The sequence below is a fragment of the Vicugna pacos genome, chromosome 1, assembly GCF_048564905.1.
Source record: "Vicugna pacos chromosome 1, VicPac4, whole genome shotgun sequence".
Lineage (NCBI taxonomy): Eukaryota > Metazoa > Chordata > Mammalia > Artiodactyla > Camelidae > Vicugna > Vicugna pacos.
The window spans coordinates 121159631-121179808 of record NC_132987.1 but is presented as its reverse complement, the minus strand read 5'-3'; the positions used below and the strand labels follow the sequence as shown (position 1 = coordinate 121179808).

General features: G+C 57.3%; 1 protein-coding gene across 7 annotated transcripts in view; it reads left to right on the top strand.

Annotated features, from left to right (window-relative positions):
- The window catches only part of PRDM15 (PR/SET domain 15), a 67890-nt gene that overhangs the window by 25146 nt on the left and 22566 nt on the right, over positions 1 to 20178 (top strand). For 6 of the 7 annotated variants that reach the window (XR_012076600.1, XM_072969567.1, XM_072969555.1 and 3 more), the window contains 11 exons: positions 2860 to 2902; positions 3405 to 3498; positions 4943 to 5096; positions 6148 to 6400; positions 8988 to 9089; positions 10196 to 10420; positions 12007 to 12127; positions 13714 to 13895; positions 14252 to 14346; positions 14708 to 14795; positions 19493 to 19660. Coding sequence is in view for 6 of the 7 variants with exons in the window: in XM_072969567.1 (XP_072825668.1) it covers positions 2860 to 2902; positions 3405 to 3498; positions 4943 to 5096; positions 6148 to 6400; positions 8988 to 9089; positions 10196 to 10420; positions 12007 to 12127; positions 13714 to 13895; positions 14252 to 14346; positions 14708 to 14795; positions 19493 to 19660 (1525 nt within the window). In the remaining variant the exon portion in view is untranslated. Of the gene's footprint in view, positions 1 to 2859; positions 3033 to 3404; positions 3499 to 4942; positions 5097 to 6147; positions 6401 to 8987; positions 9090 to 10195; positions 10421 to 12006; positions 12128 to 13713; positions 13896 to 14251; positions 14347 to 14707; positions 14796 to 19492; positions 19661 to 20178 lie in introns of those variants that run through there. The other variant, XM_072969586.1, reaches the window with a different exon arrangement.

Genomic DNA, 20178 nt, shown 5'->3' with positions numbered 1-20178 from the left:
TGCACTGAACTGCCTTTACCCTTGGTCAGAAATCAGTTCAGCGTGTTTGTGTGGGGCCGTTCTCCACTTCCGCTGACCTGTGTGTCTCCTTCCACCGGTGACAAGTACCACCAATACCTCATTACTGCAGCTTTATAATTAAGCTTGAATCGGGTGGACTGATTCCTCTCACTTCAGGGTTGTTTCTAACAGCTGTCATCTCCAGGGCTGCGTGTGACCGCCAGGTGTCGTGGGGAACACCTGGCCTGAGCCCCCCTTGTTTCCCGTGTCCACCGAGTGCCACGCAGGTGGCCCTGAGCCCGGCTAACTTCACAGTAGTCCTGGCTGTCTGGTCCTGTTACTGCTCTGGTGCTCCAGAGATCACAGTTGTGGTCAGCTTGTTTGCCTTTTGTTGTGCTGATCATACAATTTGACAAAGATTTAAGGTTACGCAGTGGTTCTCAGACTCCAGCTGCATCAGAATAACCTGGCGGTTCGTGAAAACACGCAGTGCGGGGCCCCCGCCCAGAGAGGCCTGGGGAGGTGCCCGAGAATTGGCGTTTCCGAGAAATGAGGAATGCCCAGGCGGCACTGGTGCTCCTATTTGCTGGTCCAGGGACCACACTTTGAGAACCACTGGGGTAAGGTAAGTTTCCCCAGTGTCAGTGGTTAAAATTGGCCGGATCTCAGACTTAGAATTTTCCTACCATTTCTGCAATAACAGTACTGTCTGCGATTTCTTGTTGAAATTTCCTTCATGCCCCAGAAGTCTGGAGACTGGACTTCCTTCTCCAAGGGAGCAACCTGAGTGCCATGGGGAGTTTTGCCACGACAGCAGACTTCACAATGCTCCTTTCCTGCCTTGTTCTGCCGCCCAGGGTGGCTGTGAGCTACATTCTTGGGCTGAAAGGACCACTTTAGAGCCCACATTTCAGGGGCCAGATGCTTCTAATAAAGATATTATTCCCAGGACACAAACATGTAAATATGAGAGTGCAGTTGAATAAAAGCCTAAAACTTGGAGCTGTGTCCCTCCCTCCCTCTCTCATTTTCTTCCCGCGGCCACTTCAAAAACTGGCTGGGTGTCCTCTCCCGTCAGGTGTGCCCTGGGGACTCTTGCGGGGAGGGGGACCCTCCTCCAGAGGCCAGACTGAAGGCAGGCGCTGCGGGGGGGAGGCAGCCACACAGGGCCTCTCGGACTTGGCCAGAGTCCATGAGGAGGGCCGGGGCAGCCCCCTGTGTCCACATTCCTCGATCCTGTGGGCCTTGTGGGGACCCCAGATTCTGCTGTGATCTGGCTACAGTTTGGGGGCTGCCTTTGAAGACCCCACTGTTCACCTTTCAGAACTTCCTCGACCAGCAGCTGGTGTTGGCAGGTGGGCTGGGTTCCCACTGGCGGGCAGCCGGCTCTCAGGCCCCTGGGGCACTCAGCAGCTCACAAAAATGGGTTTCCACTTGTTTCTTCTGCCGCGTCGCTCCTCACTTTTTGCTCCATGACCAGCGGTGGCCCCTGTTCCAGACTGGCTCGCAGCCACGCCTGCAGATCCCACCAGCCAGGAGACCCCAAGTTAGACTTGCCAACAAGGCCATGTGAGACACCTTGTCACTTACATGGGTGCTCCCAGGGAAAGAAGGCACCACGCCGTGCGGGGGGAATCAGCCTGGTAATTTGTCCTCGGCATTTTAAGGGCAAATTGGAACCCACCTCTGTCTCATTTCCTTAGAACGAATTCACTTCCGTGGTGAAATTTTCAGCTGTTCTCTTCCTGCTCAGTAAAGCCTGTGTTCAGCAAGTCTGAATCTTCATGTGGACTTTGCATCGTCTGCTTTCCGTTCTTTAAGCTCCGGGGTTGGGAGCGGGCAGAGGGCATGTGGAATCAGCATTCAGGAAGTGCCGGCCTGCGTGCCTCCCCAGAAGGGCTCCTAGGAATTCAGAGGGGCTTGGACAAGGAGCGGGGTGCAGGGAGGCTGCGCTGGGCTGGCTTAGGTGTGGGTGGGGGAGTGTGAGGGGAGAGGATCGGCTGTTTAGTGGCACGTACTGGGTGTCTCTCACTTCATGCTCCCCTGGAACTACATGAAGTGGGCGTTTGAATTTCCATTTTATAGGTCAGGAATCTGGGGTTCCAGGATTAACACGTTCATATCACCCACGAATGTGTAGGGGCTTAAGAGCGACTGCCTGCTGTGGAGGTGGTGTTTGAGGTGAACCTCCAGGGAGGTAGACGTGACTGGATGTGATAAAGGCTTCCTGGAGAGCAGGAGGGCTCTCCTCCCTGATGTCACGCGTGGCTTTCGTCCCCAAGAGAAGTGAGTGCCGGTTGGGTGTCACACACAGGTCAGCAGCTGGAGAAAAATAGAGATCGTGTGAGACGGGGTTGCCCTTGAGGAAGTCACCGTCCGGGGAGGGAGGAAAAGCAAATAGAAGTGGCAACGTGAAAGCTAGGGTTTTAAAATTGGTGGTATGAGCGGGGAGAGGGTGTAGCTCAGTGGTAGAGCATGTGCTTAGCATGCACGAGGTCCTGGGCTCAATCCCCAGTGCCTCCGTTAAAATAAATAAATAAACTAGTTACCCACCCTCCAAATGGTGGTATGTTTCTTTTACAAATGGAAATAGATGGCTGATATGGAAAGGGGAAGTTCGCCAAGACTTCCTAATCTAGAGCCACTAGCCAGTGGCTTTTACTAAAAGCAGCATCATTTTAGGTAAGAGACCACTGCAAGGCCGGCGGCCCCGCTCCACGGCATGGGGGCCCTGCTTCGTGCTGTGTTTAAAGCACAGAGTCAGCGCCTACACAGGCTCCAGGCGGCCCTCGGCAGGAACTGTCTTTGAACCTGGCTTGGGGAAGCGCTGGTCTCTGATGTGGCTCTCTGTCCCGGCAGGTGTCGGCGATGGCGGAAGACGGCGAGGAGATCATGTTCATCTGTGAGTGGCCCGAGGCCCGCCCTCCGCGCCCATGGCGCCTGGTGTTCACAATGGAGAAAAGCTGTCTCTTTTTAAACTGAAGTGACTTTACCTGCTTTGCAAACCACGATTTATTTGTTCCATGAGAAAGGTGCTGCTGGCTGTGGTTTTAAAAGACTCACCTTCTTAGCACTCCCAGCGGAGGGCACTTTGCAGGGTTAGCTGTTGACTCAGAAAAGTGACTCCTGGGTTCAGGAAGAGGTTTACGACACATTAGATTTATGATAAACAGGTTAAGTTGATGAATGTTCATTGACTGTCATTCCCGGGGAAAGACGTCCTTTATCACCAGAGAGGTGACTCTGCCTGCTTTGAAACGGGCCTTGGTGCTGGGTTTTCTCCTTGGGGTGCACGTCCTGTGTGTCAGGCTTTTTATATTTGTGGGGAGCACTGTCGGTCAGGCCCCTCAGCAGGGAGTCTGTGCCTCCAGGCTCGGATGCTCAGCCGCCCCATCTGTTTGCAGGGTGTGAAGACTGCAGCCAGTACCACGACTCTGAATGTCCCGAGCTGGGCCCTGTGGTCATGGTCAAAGACTCCTTTGTGTTAAGCCGGGCACGGTGAGTGATAGCCGCAAGCTGTCTGTACGGTCCTGCCTGTCAAACAGGGTTGTCTGCATGTCCGACTGCGGCCAGAGCTTGGCGGCCTTGACGTCTGTACAAAGGGAGAAAACAACAAGGAAGGAAAGATTCGGTGAGAAGGACTGGCCCTGGTTCCGGAGGCCAGCCGGGATCTCCATCCCACCGCGAGCTGAGTCGCCGGCCTGCCCGCGGGATGAGCCCGGGGGTGCTGCAGAGGCTTCAGGGTCAAGGTCTTTTATCCCGTTCCTGGTTCTCAGGAGGCGAGCTGTATCAGATGCCGAGGGGCAGCCGTGGAAGAGCTGATGGGCTGCGTTAACTTATGCTTTGAGCGGCCATGGCCAAGGTCGTAGGTCTGTTCATTCAGTGTCCTCCGTGGTCCAAACCCAGACCTGCCATCAGACATGCCTGCTCTGGGCAAGGGGGTGGGGTATGCAGGGAGCCAGGCAGAGCCGTCACAGCTTTGGAAAAGCACCTGCAGATCTGGTGAGGCAGCTCCATGGCTCTGCCACTGCGTTTCCCTGAGGGGTGGCTACCGTGTCCCCCGAGGGCCTCCTGGGTCACAGCCCCGTCTGCCGTGTAGTAGGTCTTTGGACGCAGACGAGGCGTGCGCCTCTCTGTGCCCCAGTTGCCTCCTCTGGAAAGTGAAGAGAGAAAAGTACCACCTGGAAAGTGGTCATTGTCCCTGACTCAGGGCCTGGCACGTGGTGGCGCTTAAGTTATCTCATCCATGCTATTTCTAGAAGCCTCCCCACTGGTTTTCCCAGCCTCTTTATTTACTTTCTCTCACTGTGACTTTACAAAGTAGAGAGATCACTATTTTTGGCTGAAGTGGAGAGCTCATCAGCTCTCTTCCAGAACCTTCAGTGGTTGCGTGTTGCCCACAGAAATCCAGTGGGAAGCATCAGTCCCTCAGTGGGGCCTTCGGGATGTGCTCCTCCGTCAGCCCGGCCTCCTGCCTGCCCCACGAGGGGTCTGTGCTGCAGACGCCCTGGGGGTCCACCCCGCTCCCTTGCCTTAGCTCCCGCTGGGTCTCAGCCCCCATGACATTCAAGTTTATTTAAAAAGGTCACATCCTCAGTGAAACTGGCCCCAGGCATCCTAGCTGGAAACCCTTTTCTGGTCTTTGGAATGCCCTGGCACTTTTGGTTTTCCCCGTGGCACTTTCCACGTGGCACCCCTTCATGGTCTCTCTGTGGTCCTCCCTCCCTCTCTGTTGGCGTGCCGCAGTCCACACTCAGGCTGGCAGCTGTCTTTTGGGCAGAGATTTTAAACGCATTCTCTGGGAAACGCCCCTCCATTGCCTGCTCTGGGGGTCGGTGAGATCGACCTTTTCCGTCATCCTGCCGTCTGTCCCCTGGTGTGAGTGGCACCTCGGACAGTGGGTGCTTGGGGCCGACAGTCTCTTGCTTTGTTTCATTTTTAGGTCGTCCCTTCCTTCCAACCTGGAGATCAGACGACTGGAAGATGGGGCTGAGGGGGTGTTTGCCGTAACGCAGCTTGTCAAGCGCACGCAGTTCGGTCCATTCGAGTCCAGGAGAGTCGCCAAATGGGAGAAGGAGTCTGCGTTTCCTCTGAAGGTGAAAGCTGGTACCAGCAGGGCTGCGGGACCTGTTTTGTGACTTTCCTTCTGTGCAGATTCCGGTGGGGGGTCGGGTGGCAGGCAATGCCCACTGAGTTCCAGTGGTTCACAAATGTCTCGGAAACTCCTCTGTATTGTGTGCCGGGGGCAGCTTTAAGCCTGCAGAGGGAGGGTGAGGCCCGCTGGGAGCAGCCCCAACACCGGCTGGGGTCCTTAGGCACCTGGCGGCCCCCTCTGCCCCCTCCCCTCACTTCTGAGGGCTCCATCCTCTGAGGGGGGCCTCTACCTCTTAGCAGTGGGGGCCCCTACAGGAAGAGCCCAGTGAGGAAGCAAAGATTGAGTCGGAGAATAGAGGACAAGGGCCCCCGATTCCATGTGGTTACTTTGAACTTCAAAATATTCCAGCTTTTCCCCCTGCTCCCTGCCTGCATTTAACCTGTAAGGCAACGGTGCTGCTCTGCAGGTGAGGGGACAGCTTATAAAGATGGAGGACTCTGCTAAAGCCACTGAGCATACTTGCAACAGGGCCAGGAGAAGAACTCAGGCGTCCTGATACACCTGGCCCAGGCTTAGTGCTCAGGTGTCCCAGTGACACCTGGACCACACGAGTAGACCTCAGATGTCCCAGCTCCCACCTGGGCCACGCACAGAACTCAGGTCTCCTTATAACTCCTGGGAGTGGAACTCAGGTTTCCTCGAAAAACCGAGAACAGGAGTAGAGCTCACGCGTCCAGGTGCCCACCTGGCCCACAGGTTGAAATAAGGCGTCCCATTCTCACCTGGGCCATGCATGGAACTCAGGTCTCGACACCGAGCCTTTTTCTGTGTCTCCTGTTCCCTTTTGCCTGTGACCAGCCTGACCTATTCAAGCCCCGTGGATTCCTTGTGCCTCCTACCAGTGTAAATGCCGGAACAGATCCCGTATGGCCTGGTGTGGCCTCTGATGCGGCTCTTTCTAGACTGTTTGCGCAGCGTGCCCCACCATGGGCTGGCACACGGGCTGGCGCGCGGACCTGTGGGTAACTGCTCCCGGCCGCGCTCACCCGCAGGTATTCCAGAAGGATGGGCACCCCGTGTGCTTCGACACCTCCAACGAGGATGACTGCAACTGGATGATGCTGGTGCGGCCGGCGGCGGAGCCTGGCCACCAGAACCTGACCGCCTTCCAGCACGGCAGCGACGTCTACTTCACCACCTCGCGCGACATCCCCCCTGGCACCGAGCTGCGCGTGTGGTATGCGGCCTTCTACGCCAAGAGGATGGACAAGCCGATGCTGCGGCAGGCCTGCCCCGGGCTCCCTGGTATGTAGTGCCCCTTGGCCCCGCTGCCTGCCCTCTATCCACTGACAGCCCCTGGGCCCCAGGCAGCAGCCTGACCTCAGGGGATCGGCCGGGTGAGCTGGCTGGGATGGGGAGCGCTGCGGGGTCAGCCCTGACCCCACGTGGTGGCTCTGTTGTTCTGCTTGTTGACTGTCCGGGCCGAGACCCTCAGCCAGACACTTGCTGGCGGAAAGCTCTGCCTCCAGCCCTGCGGCGGTGAGCTGGGCTCAGCTCTGCCCTTGGGACCTTCCACAGGTGACTCACCTGCCCGGTCCTCCGAGGTCAGGTTATTGTCCCTGGTTTTGGATAGAGATAGAGCACAGCGAGGTTAAGGAGCTGGCCCTGAGTCACAGTGTGGAGAGGGAAGGAGTCAGGATTTAAACCCCGACACTGGCTCTGGTGCTGGCCACCTTCCAGCAGCCTCCTCCCGGAGGTTGGGGGGGTTGTGTGTGTGCATGTGTGTGTGTGTCTGTGCACGTGTGTGTCTATGCATGTGCGCATGCACATGTTTGTGCGTGCATGTGTGTGAGTGTGCACGCCCGTGGTCAAAGGAAGACCCAGTGGAGTCACCCACATCCTATTGGAAAAGCAAATCAAAATGCATTCCTGCTGACCCAGGGTTGGGCATCACCTTGTGAATGGACCCAGGGAATTTAAATCTTTCCCGCCCATCTTGTGGGTCTTCTGGATTCTTTGGGTGCCTGTCCTCTCCACCCAGCCTTGAGCTGCCAGGTGACCTGGCTCACGCTTAGCCGTGACCTGGGAGAGCAGTGATTTCCTGCGGCTCCACCTGGGACGGCCCAGAGGCTGTACTTCCTCAGGGGCACAAGTCGGCACTGACTTTCCTTCTGACCCTCAAAACAACAGGATCCGGACAAGAAAAGGACTCCTTTTGTTATGAGCACCATGGGATATAGACGGCTCTGTCGAGTGAGAGGCCTGATGTATTTGGGAGGTTCTGGCCTGCCTCTCGTGTACGTGGTGGCTGAGGGTCTGTGAGCTCTCTGGGTGGGCACACACTGCAGCCTCGGGGGAGGCATCGTGAGGTGGCCCAAACAAAGCACCACAAACTGCGGCTTCAGTGGTAGAAGTCTGTTATCTCACAGGCTGGAAGCCTGAAGTCCAGGATCGCGGTGTCGGCAGGGCCGGTTCCTCTGCCAGCCGGGAGGGAGGACCCTTTCCTGGCCTCCGTCCAGCTGCAGGACTGCTGGCAGCACTTGCCATGCCTTGGCTTGCGGCTGCCTGGGTCTCTCCCTGTGTCTCTGGGTTCTCTCCTTACGAGGACACCGGTCATTGGATTTAGGACCGCCCTGATCCAGTCTGACCCACCTTCCTTGATTGCATCTGCACAGACCCTACCTGAAGATTCCAGGTGGACGTGAATTTTGGGGGCCAGGCTGGGAGGAGGCCAGTGGCACAGGGAGCCTCTGGGGCTCCCTGGGGAATGTCAGAAGGCCAGCACTCAGGGTCTGGTGGCAGCAGAGGGTCTGTCCCCTCACAGGGGTATTTGCAGAGGAAGACTGGGCTTCATGGGGCTTGCTTTATTTTGATAGTGAAGGTGGCAGAGAGAATTTATCAGTGAGACCTTTGGTTTTTCACCAGACTGCTCCCAGTCTGAATTCTCTCTAGGATCTGCTAAAACCAGGTACCTGGCCTGGCCCCCTGGGAGGCCCTTGCAGCGGCACCCCACTGGGTCAGGGGTCATTTGCAACCACCACAACCCAGGCCAGTTCCCCGGGTGCTGTCCAAGGTCCCTGGGATCTTCCTGACCTGGTTTTCTCACGTGCCCCGGGACCAGCCCACACTGCACGTCTAGGTTTGGGTTGTTAGGAGCTGACCTTTTCAGCTGTCGAGGTCACACCCTGGAGGACGGCACACCCTGGTCTCTCAGAGTCAAAGTCGGCGTTAAGGTCGCCTCCCCTTGTTGGAGGTGCTGCTGTGCTGTTGCCTTCTCACCTGTGGGAGAGCTCTTCAACCTGGGGCAGAGATCTTAATGAAATGAGCCTGGGACCACGTTGTCCAGCACAGCTGCTGCCTTTTTTTGTCCTAGTCGCTCGCGTCGGGGACACCGGGGAGAACGCGTGTCACTGCGGGAAGCTCTGCTGGACACGCCAGGCAGGTGCCGCGGCCACACCGGGCTGAGGGCCCACTGCCCAGCTGTTTCAGGTTCTGCCCTTTCTCATTGCCTGAGCCGCTGAGTGACTAGGGGATTCGACTTGGGCTGTAGGATGCGTTTCTTCTCAATGTTGTATGAGGGGGTGCGTCTGGTGCCCCTGGACCGGCTCATGGGAGGAGGCCACATTTCTGTGACTGGTGACAGTGCTGTGTGGCCAGTTTCCTCATCTGTGAAACAGGGATGTTCACGAGCACAAACGTGTCCGTGTGTGTAAAACTCCACGATCCCACCCTGCAGCCTTGAAGCTGCTCAGGAGTGGTGGCTGCTGCTACTGCTGTCACTGTCACCTCCCATGGGAGCAGGTGCAGGCTCTGCTGGGCTGGGCTTCACGGAGGCAGGAGCTGCCAGGGACTGTCTTCTTCCACCTCCACCATCTCGTCTTATCTTCTGAAGCTGCAGGCACCCCGGAAAACAGCGCCCCGGCCGAGTCGGAGCCCAGCCAGTGGGTGTGTAAGGTGTGTTCCGCCACCTTCCTCGAGCTGCAGCTGTTGAATGGTAAGGGACACGATGGGCCGGGGCAGCCCTATGGTAGCAAGTCCTGTGCTGAGCTCACCTCGACGGTGCTGGCCCGCCCTCGCCATCCCTTTGGACAGTGGTAGGACACACGGCCCTTGGGAGTTCCCTGGCTTTACCCGAGCGGCTCCGCTCCCCAGCCTGTGTCTCCTCCTTGGGCCTCTGTCAGCTCGCACTTCTGGGCTTTGACCTGAAGCTTCTCTGCACGTCTGTCTCCCACAGAGGGACCTCGTTTGCTTTCTCTGAAGCTCAGCCGCGTCTTATAGTTTGTAGGGGAGGGGGAGTGTCTCTGGTTTTGTGGCCTGTAGTTGAGGTTGGTGATGGGAAGAACTAGTCCTTGGCCGAGTCATACAGGCACCTGCAGTCACTTGAGGGCGTTAGTCCGCACCTGTCTCGTGGGTCCCGCTTCCTCTTGCAGATGTCGGCCACCCCGCTGGCCTGAGCCCTGCCCACCTTCACTTGGGGGGCGTGGCCACCCCCGCCCGTCTGCTTCCTGTGTTTTGCTCAGTTATCTTTTCTTGGGAGGTCTCTGAGCTTTTCTTCCCTTGAAAATAAAGCAAAGTTTTCTTGCTTTCATGCAGTGTTTTTTTTTTTAATCTCCTTTTTTCTTCTTTTTTCCCCTCGTGCAATGTTTTTAAGAACAACTGTGTTCATCATGAATTAAACATTTGTTAATGCTCTTGAGAGGCTACAGTTTTAAGTAATTATATTATGTATTCATTCTAGAAAAAATAAGAAAATTTAAATAAGCTTTAAGAAGAACATAAAAATTGCCCACAAGGTCACCATCTAGAGAGAACCACGTTACTGTTTCGATACGTTCTTTCACAGTTTCTCCGCACACGTGTGTGCTTTCAGTTTTTACAGACTGTGTGCGCAGTTTTACACACCTGCCCTCCTCCCACCACGTGACTGACTTTTTAAAGTGGCGGTTGTGTTTGGTGTATTGGAAATGCTTTTGTTTTCAAAAGCGGAAATAAAGTTCATTTGCCTCTGCAGGAGGCACGCTATTAGCAAATAAAATTAAGAACAAAGTGGGAGTCAGCAATGGACACCCCGCCTTATGCTTTTGCGCCCCTGTCGTGCAGAGCACCTGTTGGGCCACTTGGAACAAGCCAAAAGCGCCCCCCCAGCTGGCCAGCAGGAGCCGGCTCCCGAGAAGGAAGCCGACGCGCCCCGGGGGGAGCCTCCCTCCCTTCCCAAGAGTGTGGGTACCACCAAAGAGCAGAAGAAAAAGCCTCGAAGGGGAAGAAAACCCAAAGCATCCAAACCGGAGCAGCCTCTAGTCATTGTGGAAGGCAAGGAGCCAGCAGGTGAGGCTGGACCAAGGGGAGGAGTCAGCAGATGGGGATGGACCTGGGGGAGGAGCTATCGGGTGAGGGTGGTCCCAGGGGAGGAGCTAGCAGGTAGGGGTTGTCCTGGGGGAGGAGCCATCGGGTGAGGGTGGTCCTGGGGGAGGAGTAACAGGAGTGGGGAAGGACCCCAGGCCGGGTTGCCTCCCTGCAAGGCAGAAAAACTCAGAACAGAGAGCCCATGTGGAGAAAGAATCGAAGCCCGTCTCTCCTCTGAATCAGCTCTTTCGAGAACAACCTACATGCAGTGCAGTTGGCACTGCGGAGCGTGCAGGCTGTGAGCTTTGACAAGTGGGTCCACCGCTGTGACCAGTTATCAGGACAGAGAACACTTCCGTCTCCCTGGCCACTTTCTTGCCTGTCTCGGCGTGGACTGGCATCCCCATCCCGACACTCCTTCTGTGCCCAGCGTCTTGCTCACAGCACGTGGGGAGACTCATCCACGTCAGGTTCCCCGCTGCTCCTCCTCCTTTGCTGCCGAGCAGCGTTGTCCACTGTGTGGGTGTCCCACCGTCCGCTCCCCCATCACCTGTGGACGGGCATGCAGGTTTCCAGGCCATGGCTAAAGATTCTCTGACATTACAGTAGCCTCAGTTGAGTTTGGAAGGACCTTAGACCCACCTTCTCGGGTGCACAGTCCCCACAAGGCCACGTCCTGCCGCTCCTAGCACGGCCTCTGCGGGAAGCACCCAGCAGCAGCGGGTTCCTGGGGGGTCTCCCCTGTGAGGACCGGATGTGGTGCTCAGATACTAGCCAGTCCCCTCCCTACCCCCGTTACTGGCCCCTGGGCAGTTTTTCTTTCTGCCGTCTGCTCTCGCCCAGTCTTCCTTCTGTGACAGTGAGAAGAAATCCTTGTTCTTTCTCAGAATTAAAGAGGAGAATTCAGGGAAGCAGCCTTCACATAATAGGCTCAGGAAGAGTGGTTTAAACTTCCCTGGACAGTCTCCCTGTGTCTCTGTGCAAGTAGAGAAGACAAGAAAGAGGTGAAAAGCTTATTAAGTGATTGTTTCACAAAGTACTCGCTGTGTTAGGAAGACACATCACAGCGGGGGAAGTGGCTCGGTCCTTTTGTGTCATCTTCCTGTGTTTCATGTGTCTGGAGCTTCAGGCCAGGCCCTCCCACTGTGGTTTTTGGTGTTTGACGCTTGTACAAAATGGTCATCTGCATGTGAGTGCACTCAGGATGGCTTGTGTAATTATCAAAACTGGTATTTCCAAATCTCTTAATAAGTTATAAGATCCCAGTCTGTATTAAAATGTTTTGATTTTAGGTGGTGTGAAAAGGGATTGAAATAGTATTATCACTACTGTGATTTTAACAAAGAATCACAGATTGTAACTCCAGTTTTAAGAGTGACATTGTGCTTTTCTAAACCTCCAGGTTAAGTGTGTGGATTCTAAAACACTGCCAGTCTCTTTTTCCCATGAAAACCATGCAGTCCGCGCCTACATCTTCAGCCTGGCTCTGGCCCCTTGGCCGTGTCCCCTGGGTTGGGTTATGTTCCAGCCCCAGTGGTGACACAGCTTGTCCCCTCCCCTTCATGCAGAGCAAGTGGCAGAGATCATGACCGAGGTGGAGCCTGTGACCGCCACGCCGGACGAGCGGATCATGGAGCTGGTGCTGGGGAAGCTGGCCACCACCGCCAGCGACGCCGGCTCCGTGCCCAAGTAAGTCTTGGCAGGAAGCCGCCCGTCTTTGGGGCAGAAGCACCATGGCAGCTGATGGAGCAGATGGCCTGATGAGAGGGGACTGGTTTCTTTCTTGTGGTGGGAAATGGACATGCTTGGACAGCAGCAGGAACGTTCTGGAGCCCAGGCGTTTAATAGTGCATCCATTGTTTAAACTTTTTTTATTGTCATAAAATACACGTGGGTTAAAATTTACCATCAACCATTTTTAAGCACACAGTTTGGTGGTTTTAAATGCATTCACAGGAGAAGTGGCTCAGTCTTTTCCTGTCATAGTCCTGTATGTCATGTGTCTAGAGCTTCAGGCCTGGGTCCCTCTTACTGTGCTTATTTGATATGTGACTCTTGTACAGAATGGTCATCTGCTTGTGAACATACTCAAGATGGCTTGTGTAATTTTAAAAATTGGTATTTCCAAATCTCTCAATAAGCTACAATTCCCAGTCTACATCAGAACCTTTTGGTTTTATGTGGCGCAAAAAGGGGGTGAAATAGTGTCATCACTGCTGTGGTTTTTATTGTGCCTCCAACTGTCCAGCTCCAGAACTTTCTCACCTTCCCCAAACTCCACACATACACAGCCGTAACTCCCCCACCCCCTTCCCTGCCCCGGTACCCACGGGCTGCTTTCCGTCTCTGTGAAGACCTTGCATGAGGCCCCTCTGTCTCCAGGCACTTGACGTAGGGGAATCGGACAGCGTTGGTCCCTCTGTGCCTGGCCGATCTCACTCAGCACAGTGTTCTCAAGGTGCATCCCTGTTGCAGCAGGTGCCAAAATTTCCTTCCACTTTAGGCAGCATAATATCCCATCCTGTGGATGGGCCACATTTTGTGTATCCGTTCTTCCATCAAGGACACTTGCGTTTTCTGTCTTGGCTGTTGTGAGCAGTGCTGCTGTGATAAAACAGTTTGAATTTCTGTAAGTTTAACACTTGGTGTTTTTCTTCTTTTTATGAATAGGGAAAATATTTATATTTTAGTTATTATTCTTATGTAATTTTTTTTTTGGCCGAAAAGTGGAATAAACTAGGGCCCTTTTTAGAGTGTCAAAGCCTGCCTGGTTCTGGGTAGTCCGGGAACCTGCGGAGACCCTAAAAACAGAGCAATGTCAGAAACGGTGAATGTAGCCCATTTTCACTCTGTCTTACGCTAGAGAACATTAGGGACTTTCCATCAGAAACACATTTAATAGGGAGAAGAAATTTGAAAACTCAGGTTCAGGGGAAATAGGAGCCAGGGCAGAGGTAAGACTAGTGAAAAAGAGCAGGTCTGGCTGCTTCAGCCGAAGCCCAGCCTGAACTCCAGCTGCCTGGCGGGCGGCGCTAAAGCCCAGTAAGAGGTGTGGCTGGCACAGGGAAGTCACCTGGTGCCACTGCGTGTTCAGGGTGCCTGTCCCTTCCAGACAGCCCAAAGCTGGAGGGACACCGGGCATGGTCCCTGCCCTGCCCTCCGTCAGGCTGGGAAGATCTGAAAGGAGCTCTTTCCAAGATGATGTAACTCTGGACTTCTTCTCCAGCGACCTCGTGTCCCACCTGTCTTACCCGTGTGTGTGTCTAACCTGGCAGGTTCCCCCATCATCAGAGCGGCACCATCACCCTCAAGAGGAGCCTCATTCTCTCCAGCCGACACGGCATCCGGCGAAAGCTGGTCCGGCAGCTCGGGGAGCACAGGCGGGTCTACCAGTGCAGCATCTGCAGCAAGGTCTTCCAGAACAGCAGCAACCTGAGCAGGCACGTGCGCTCACATGGTGAGTCCCTGCGGCCACGCCTCTGGGTGGGCGTCTGGGGGTGGGGAGTTGGGGATGGGGGCGCCTGCGGGGATGGGGGTGCCTTGAGGGGATGGGGGAGCCTTGGGGGTTGGGGACACCTCAGGGGCCGGGGATGGGGGCGTCTGGGGGATGAGGGTACCTGGGGGGACAGTGATGGGGGCACCTTGAGGGGTAGGAGAAAGGGGAGGCCGCCCGTCTCCAGGCCCTCTTCTGCCTCAGTGTCGGTGCAGGGCTGCCTGTCTGAGCAGGGGGCTGGGCAGCATGTCTGAGGTGGGCCCCGTGGTTTCCGAGCTCACCTGGAGAAGAGAAGCAGCTCTTTTCTGGTTATTCCTTAGGTGACAAGCTGTTTAAATGTGAGGAATGTGCAAAGCTGTTCAGCCGCAAGGAGAGTCTGAAGCAGCACGTTTCCTACAAGCACAGCAGGAACGAGGTGGGTGAGCGGACTGGGCTCTTTCTGGAGACAGAGGAGAACAGATCACACTGAAGCAAGAGTCACGAGAGAGGGGCGGGGGCCCGGGGCCTGGGCAGGTGCGGACAGGGCTCGGGGCGAGCCGGGAGGGTGCGGGCGGCGGACGTGGGCAGTGAGGGCACCTGAACGTGAGATTCTCTTCCTAGGCCACGGGGTGGCCAGACTGAAAATTGTTCATGTCCCTAAGCTGGGCAGGAGGGCTGGAGAGGAAAGGGTCGTGAGCCACACACGCTGGGCGGTGGGTGAAGAGGCTCCCCTTGGAGGAGGGCGGCCTCGCCGCACCTGCCGCCGGCCCTCCTCTCACCACGGCCCCTCCCGCCAGGTGGACAGTGAGTACAGGTACCGGTGCGGCACCTGCGAGAAGACCTTCCGCATCGAGAGCGCCCTGGAGTTTCACAACTGCAGGACAGGTGAGCGGCCGCCCGGCCCGCGCCGCCAGAGCGGACTCTGATGCCCGACCGGGTGGGAACCGTGCGCCTCCGCGGGGAGTCAAGGTGGATCTCACAGCCTCTCCTTCGACGTCCTCCTCCGTTCCGTGTGCTTTCAGGCGGCTGTTACTCACAGGTGGAAATGTCCCGTGTAAAAAGGAGTTTATGTCTGACTTCCTGTTATTCCACATGTTCCACTGGCCCACGTGTGAGAAGCAGGGGCTTTCATCCTCCCTGCGGCCGTGAGCGGCCGTGAGCGGCCGTGTAGGATTTGTTCTCCGGGCCAGAGAAGCACGCGGAGAGGTGGGGTGATGGCTGGGGGCGGGGACTTCTGCATCTTTGTCAGCTGGACCTTTCTTAACTGTCTGCTCTCCTCTGTCCCTGGATCCTGGACCCAGGCAGGGCCTGGCTGCTCCCAGGAGACCGTTTTTGCTCTGAGCCTGCCTGTCTGGGGATCCACACGTGAGAGAGAGCCTCATGTGCAGTTAAAGCCGGTGTGCTGGGACCAGCCTGTGGCTGGGAGGGGGTTCTCTCTGGGCCTGCACAGGGGTCTCAGGTCCTGTCTCTGGCCAAGCGGGTGGCTGGCATGCACCTGACGTATAAATCCCCGTGTGCGGCCAGGGGAACCAGTGGAGGATGCCCCATCCTGTCCCTGAGGCTGTCTCCCTGTGGGTCGTGGGTGGAGGTACATGGCCTCGCTTCCTACCCAGGGAGGACAGAGGTGGGGGTGGTCACTCCTTCCTCTGGGAGCCATCATACACCGGGTGGGAGGCAGGGGCCTGGGGACCAGTGGCAGTTGGCTTCGAGACCTATCAGATTCACCTTTGACTCTGAACCCCCTTCCCATGGAGCCTGTGTGTGCAGCGCTCGCACCTCTGTGCTGCTTCTCGTTAAGACGCCGGCCACCCCGCATCTCTTGGGGAGCCCTTAACCCCGTCACCCAGCGCATTACCTGAATCTCCACTGCTGGCGTCCAGCGTCTGCTCCTGCAGCCTCCGCCATATTTCTGTTTGGTTCAGTTTATCGTTCCGCTTTGAGGGCTCCTGTTTGAAACCACGCCTGTCCCCTTCATCTGCGGGGCCTGCTCCCACAGTGGGGCTTCTCTGAGTGGCCGGTGAGTCTGTTTCACCTGAGCTCCAGCTGCTCTGCGGGGTCCGTCAAGGCATGGAGTGGCCTCGGAAGCTTCCAGATGAACTTCCAGCATGTGACCCCACCTGCTTTCTGAGCCCTGCATCCCAGGTGTTCCCAACCATTTCCCCACTGTTTCCTCTGATGCCCTGTCTGTCGGATGGGCCTCTGCTGTATTTGTTGACGGAAGCAGGATGGCGCCCCGTGTGGCCACGCTTGGTTCTGCAGGAGTGCAGGGGGCGCCGTCAGACTGCAGAGATGCCACATCCTGTCAGGGTCTTGGGTGAGGCCGACCCTCAAAGTCCAGGAAGAGAGGATGTCCTCTTTTTACCTTTATTTCTCTGGCCACAAGTGAAACAAAGTAATAAAAGAAGTCAGAGCAGCGGTTGCTACACGTCAGCAAAAGATTCTGTTAAACCAGACGTTTGTCTGTCTTCATTGTATAGGAAGAACCAAGCAGCCCGGAATTGAAATGCAGTTTCTAATTTCAAAGGTTAGATGTTTTGTCTGGAAAACAACGGATGAAGCTGGCAACTGAGCTCATCTGCACACTGTTGCTATCTGCACACTCTGGCACTTTCTTACGCTATTCACGTGCAGAGGTGTCATCCGTAGACCATTAAGTCAAGGGTTTGTGCAGTGTTGGGGAGACGCTCTGAAATGAGTAGTCTGATAGGTTTTCTCAAGCTGTCACTGAGTGGGGCCTGTCCTGGTGTGGCCAGGCGCTGGTGTAACTCAGCTAAATGGCCCTCAGGCAAGACAGGGCCCCTCAGCCTCCCGTGTAGCGGCTTCCCCCGAAACCCACCATCCCATCTCCGATGACCCTGCGCCCCTGCCCTGCACCCGAGCCCATGTGTGGGGCTGCACCTCGCAGGCCCTGTAGTTTACCAGCCTTGAGACCAAAGAAAGAGGCTGGGGCCAGCGACAGAGTCCTCAGTGGTTTATTGGACAGAGTACCTTACACAGAGGATCCTGCAGCAACACCACACTGTGGGTGGCACACGAAGGCAGGACACGCAACAGCCTCCGCTCCTCGGGGGAGAGAGCGGCTGCGGCTGTTTACGGGGGATTGACGTCAAGCGGGCTCATCAGGTACTGGGGAAGCCGGCAGCGGGCTAACGACCAGCGCTGGGCAGATGCTCCCCTTCGGTAAACTGGCAGGTGGCTCTGTGCTGGCCTAAGGACCAGGACAGGCACTAGGTGGGGCCAGGGGCAGGCAGTTCACATGGGCAGGCATGGGTGAAGCAGGGGCTGGTCGAGCAGGAGTGGACACAGAGCAGGAGGACAGCCATCGTGGCAGGCCTGATCGTACACCACATAATAGGCATCCGTCCTCAGTTGCTCCGTTTTGTTAAGACGTGAGTGTGGACCTGGGTCGAGGGCAGCGGGAGCGTGGGTGGGAGAGGCTGTCCTTGAGGCTGTCTGCATTCCTGAGCTGGTGACCTGTGGATACCACGGCAGGGCAAGCCACTCGTGGTGACAGCCTGGGCGCTGGACGGCTGCTTCCAGCCCGCTCTCACCAGGCGGAAGCCACATCTGCACCACGGAGAACAGTTGGCAGTGGGCTCCCTCCATGTACCAAGAGGGACTCCTCTTGGAGAGAAAGCTGAGTCCAAGGGCAACACGTGCACCTTCCACGCTGCTGGGGCCCAGGGCCAGTGGGGCCACCTGCCCAGGCTGGGGGCTCACCTGTGTGGGTGGGAGGGGTCTTTGGTGACCTGAGGGAACAGCACAGTAAGGTGTGGCCCTTGCCTCTGGTGGTCCCAGTCCTAAGAATCCGTGCTGAGGAAGTCGAGCAGGAAAGGAAAAAAAAAAACTTGCATTACTGAGGATCACTAAGTCACCTACACTGTCAAAAATAATGAAGTCAACAGTGATACATGAGATGGGTGGGATGTTACGTAGCCACTAAAACACGCACAGGCATGTTTGTCTGAGAAGCACACGTCCTGCACACGCACACACGTGGGTCACACGTGGGTGCGGGGGGCCGTGCAGACCCCCTCCACGAGGGACCCCACCTGCGCCGCATGTCAGTGTCACCTGGGAGAAGTTAAAACAGCTGCTGAGGCCTGAGCCCCCGGGGCATCGGGCAGGGGCTGGAGGCGTTTTGGTTCTAACTGCTGCCTGGGGAGGGCGCCGGGTGGGGGCTTCCGGTGGATGGAGGCCGGGGATGCTGCTTGACGTGCGGTGCGCAGGATGGCCCCACCCTGGAGAACGATCCGGCCCAGTGGTCACCAGTGCCCAGGCTGAGATTCCTGGACGTGGAGGCCCACTGTGCAGCCATGAGTGAGACCCCCAGTTAGAACCACTATAGAAAATGAACCTCTGCCTTCAGTCTCTGGGATTTGTGCACTTTGCAAACATTTATGGACTCTGGGGACTGATCAGTGGGCCAGAGCCAAGGACCCAGAAGTTAGGGTGACAGAGTGTGTCCTTAGGCCCTTGCCCTGGAGGACACACACCTGTGTCATGCCCACCTGCACAGGTGACAAGGGCCAGGGCCCCTGGGGCTGCGGGAAGGCCAGTGGGCAGTGAGGGCTCCCTTCTGGGGCTGGTTTAGGTGACATGTCCTGGAAGGAGCAAGGTGGGCATGGTAGGGGAGGGGGAGCAGAGAACAAGTCAGAGCGGAGAGTGCGGGCTGATGGCCTGTTCTGGGTGAAGCCCTGAGACCCCCAGACTGGGGCAGAGGCAGACAACCAGTGAGGTGCCCGATGGCTCTGCTGGTCGTGCCCCCGGGGGCAGGCCTGGCTGGCTGTGGTTGGGGGCGGGATGGTGGGGAGCCGAGGGGATGCTCTGGGCGCCTGGAGGGAGAGAGCAGAGGGGACTGTCAGAGGCTCTGGGGGGAGGCAGTTTGGCTCCTTTAAGGGGGGACTGGAGGTGAGGCCAGGACACTGGGATGTGGGTATTTCTGGAGGCTTTGTTGTGGGGGAGGGGTGTGTTTGGCGGGGGGGTGGGATGCATGTCTACTAAAGGGGGGCCTCAGAACAAGACAGTTTTGCTTACAGGTAGGAGAAATAGGGGGTGTTTATGTGCCGTGGGGAAGGAGCCTGGGGAGGGCAAGATGAGAGGGAAGGGGCAGGGGATGGTGGGCTTCGGAGGAGCAGGTGCAGGGCTGAGCCTGCGGCGGGGAAGAAGGTGGCTCCTCTGAGGCTGGGGGGAGCAGGGACGGGGGCTGCAGTCAGGTCGGCAGAGGTGGGGAGGGCCCAGGACAGCTGTGGTTCGGGCCTCTTTCCTTGCCAGGAATCCCAAGATTCTGTGGGTGATGCGTGATGCGTGATGCGTGATGCGTGATGCGTGATGCGCGGGGAGGAGGGCGGGTGCGGCTTCGTGGACAAAGATGATCTGAATGTCCGCTCTGCCTGTCGGGACTCGGCTGGCTCAGGCCTGGCTTGGCCCGGGGCTCCGTCAGCTCAGGTGGTACTGTTTCTGGGCCTCCTCCAGCTCGGCCATTATTCACCTGAGTCTCAACGGCAGTCCCAAGGCCCGAGGCTGAGCCTGCCCTCGGCGTCATTTACCTAAATGTTGCCTCTTGTTTGCTTCTTTGACAGATGACAAGACGTTCCAGTGTGAGATGTGTTTCAGATTCTTCTCCACCAACAGCAACCTTTCCAAGCACAAGAAGAAGCATGGGGACAAGAAGTTTGCTTGTGAAGTCTGCAGCAAGATGTTCTACCGCAAGGACGTCATGCTGGACCACCAGAGGAGGCACCTGGAAGGTGAGCGCGCCTGCGTGGTCGGGGATGCGGGCCCCGCCCCCGTGTGCGCGTCCCGCCCCCGTGTGCGCACCCGGCCCCGTGTGCGCGTCCCGCCCCCGTGTGCGCACTCGGCCCCGTGTGCGCGTCCCGCCCCCGTGTGCGCACCCGGCCCCGTGTGCGCGTCCCGCCCCCGTGTGCGCACCCGGCCCCGTGTGCGCGTCCCGCCCCCGTGTGCGCACTCGGCCCCTTGTGCGCGTCCTGCCCCCGTGTGCGCACCCGACCCCGTGTGCGCATCCCGCCCCCGTGTGCGCATCCCGTCCGACCCCATGTGCGCACCCGGCCCCGTGTGCGCGTCCCGCCCCCGTGTGCGCATCCCGTCCGGCCCCGTGTGTGCATCCCGTCCGACCCCATGTGCGCACCTGGCCCCGTGTGCGCGTCCGCGAGGCACCACCCAATGGGAGTCCGCTTACAGCGTCCGGCGTTGGTCGGTGCTGCTGGAAGCATCCTAAATGCTCCACCGCGGGGAAGTTGAGAAAACT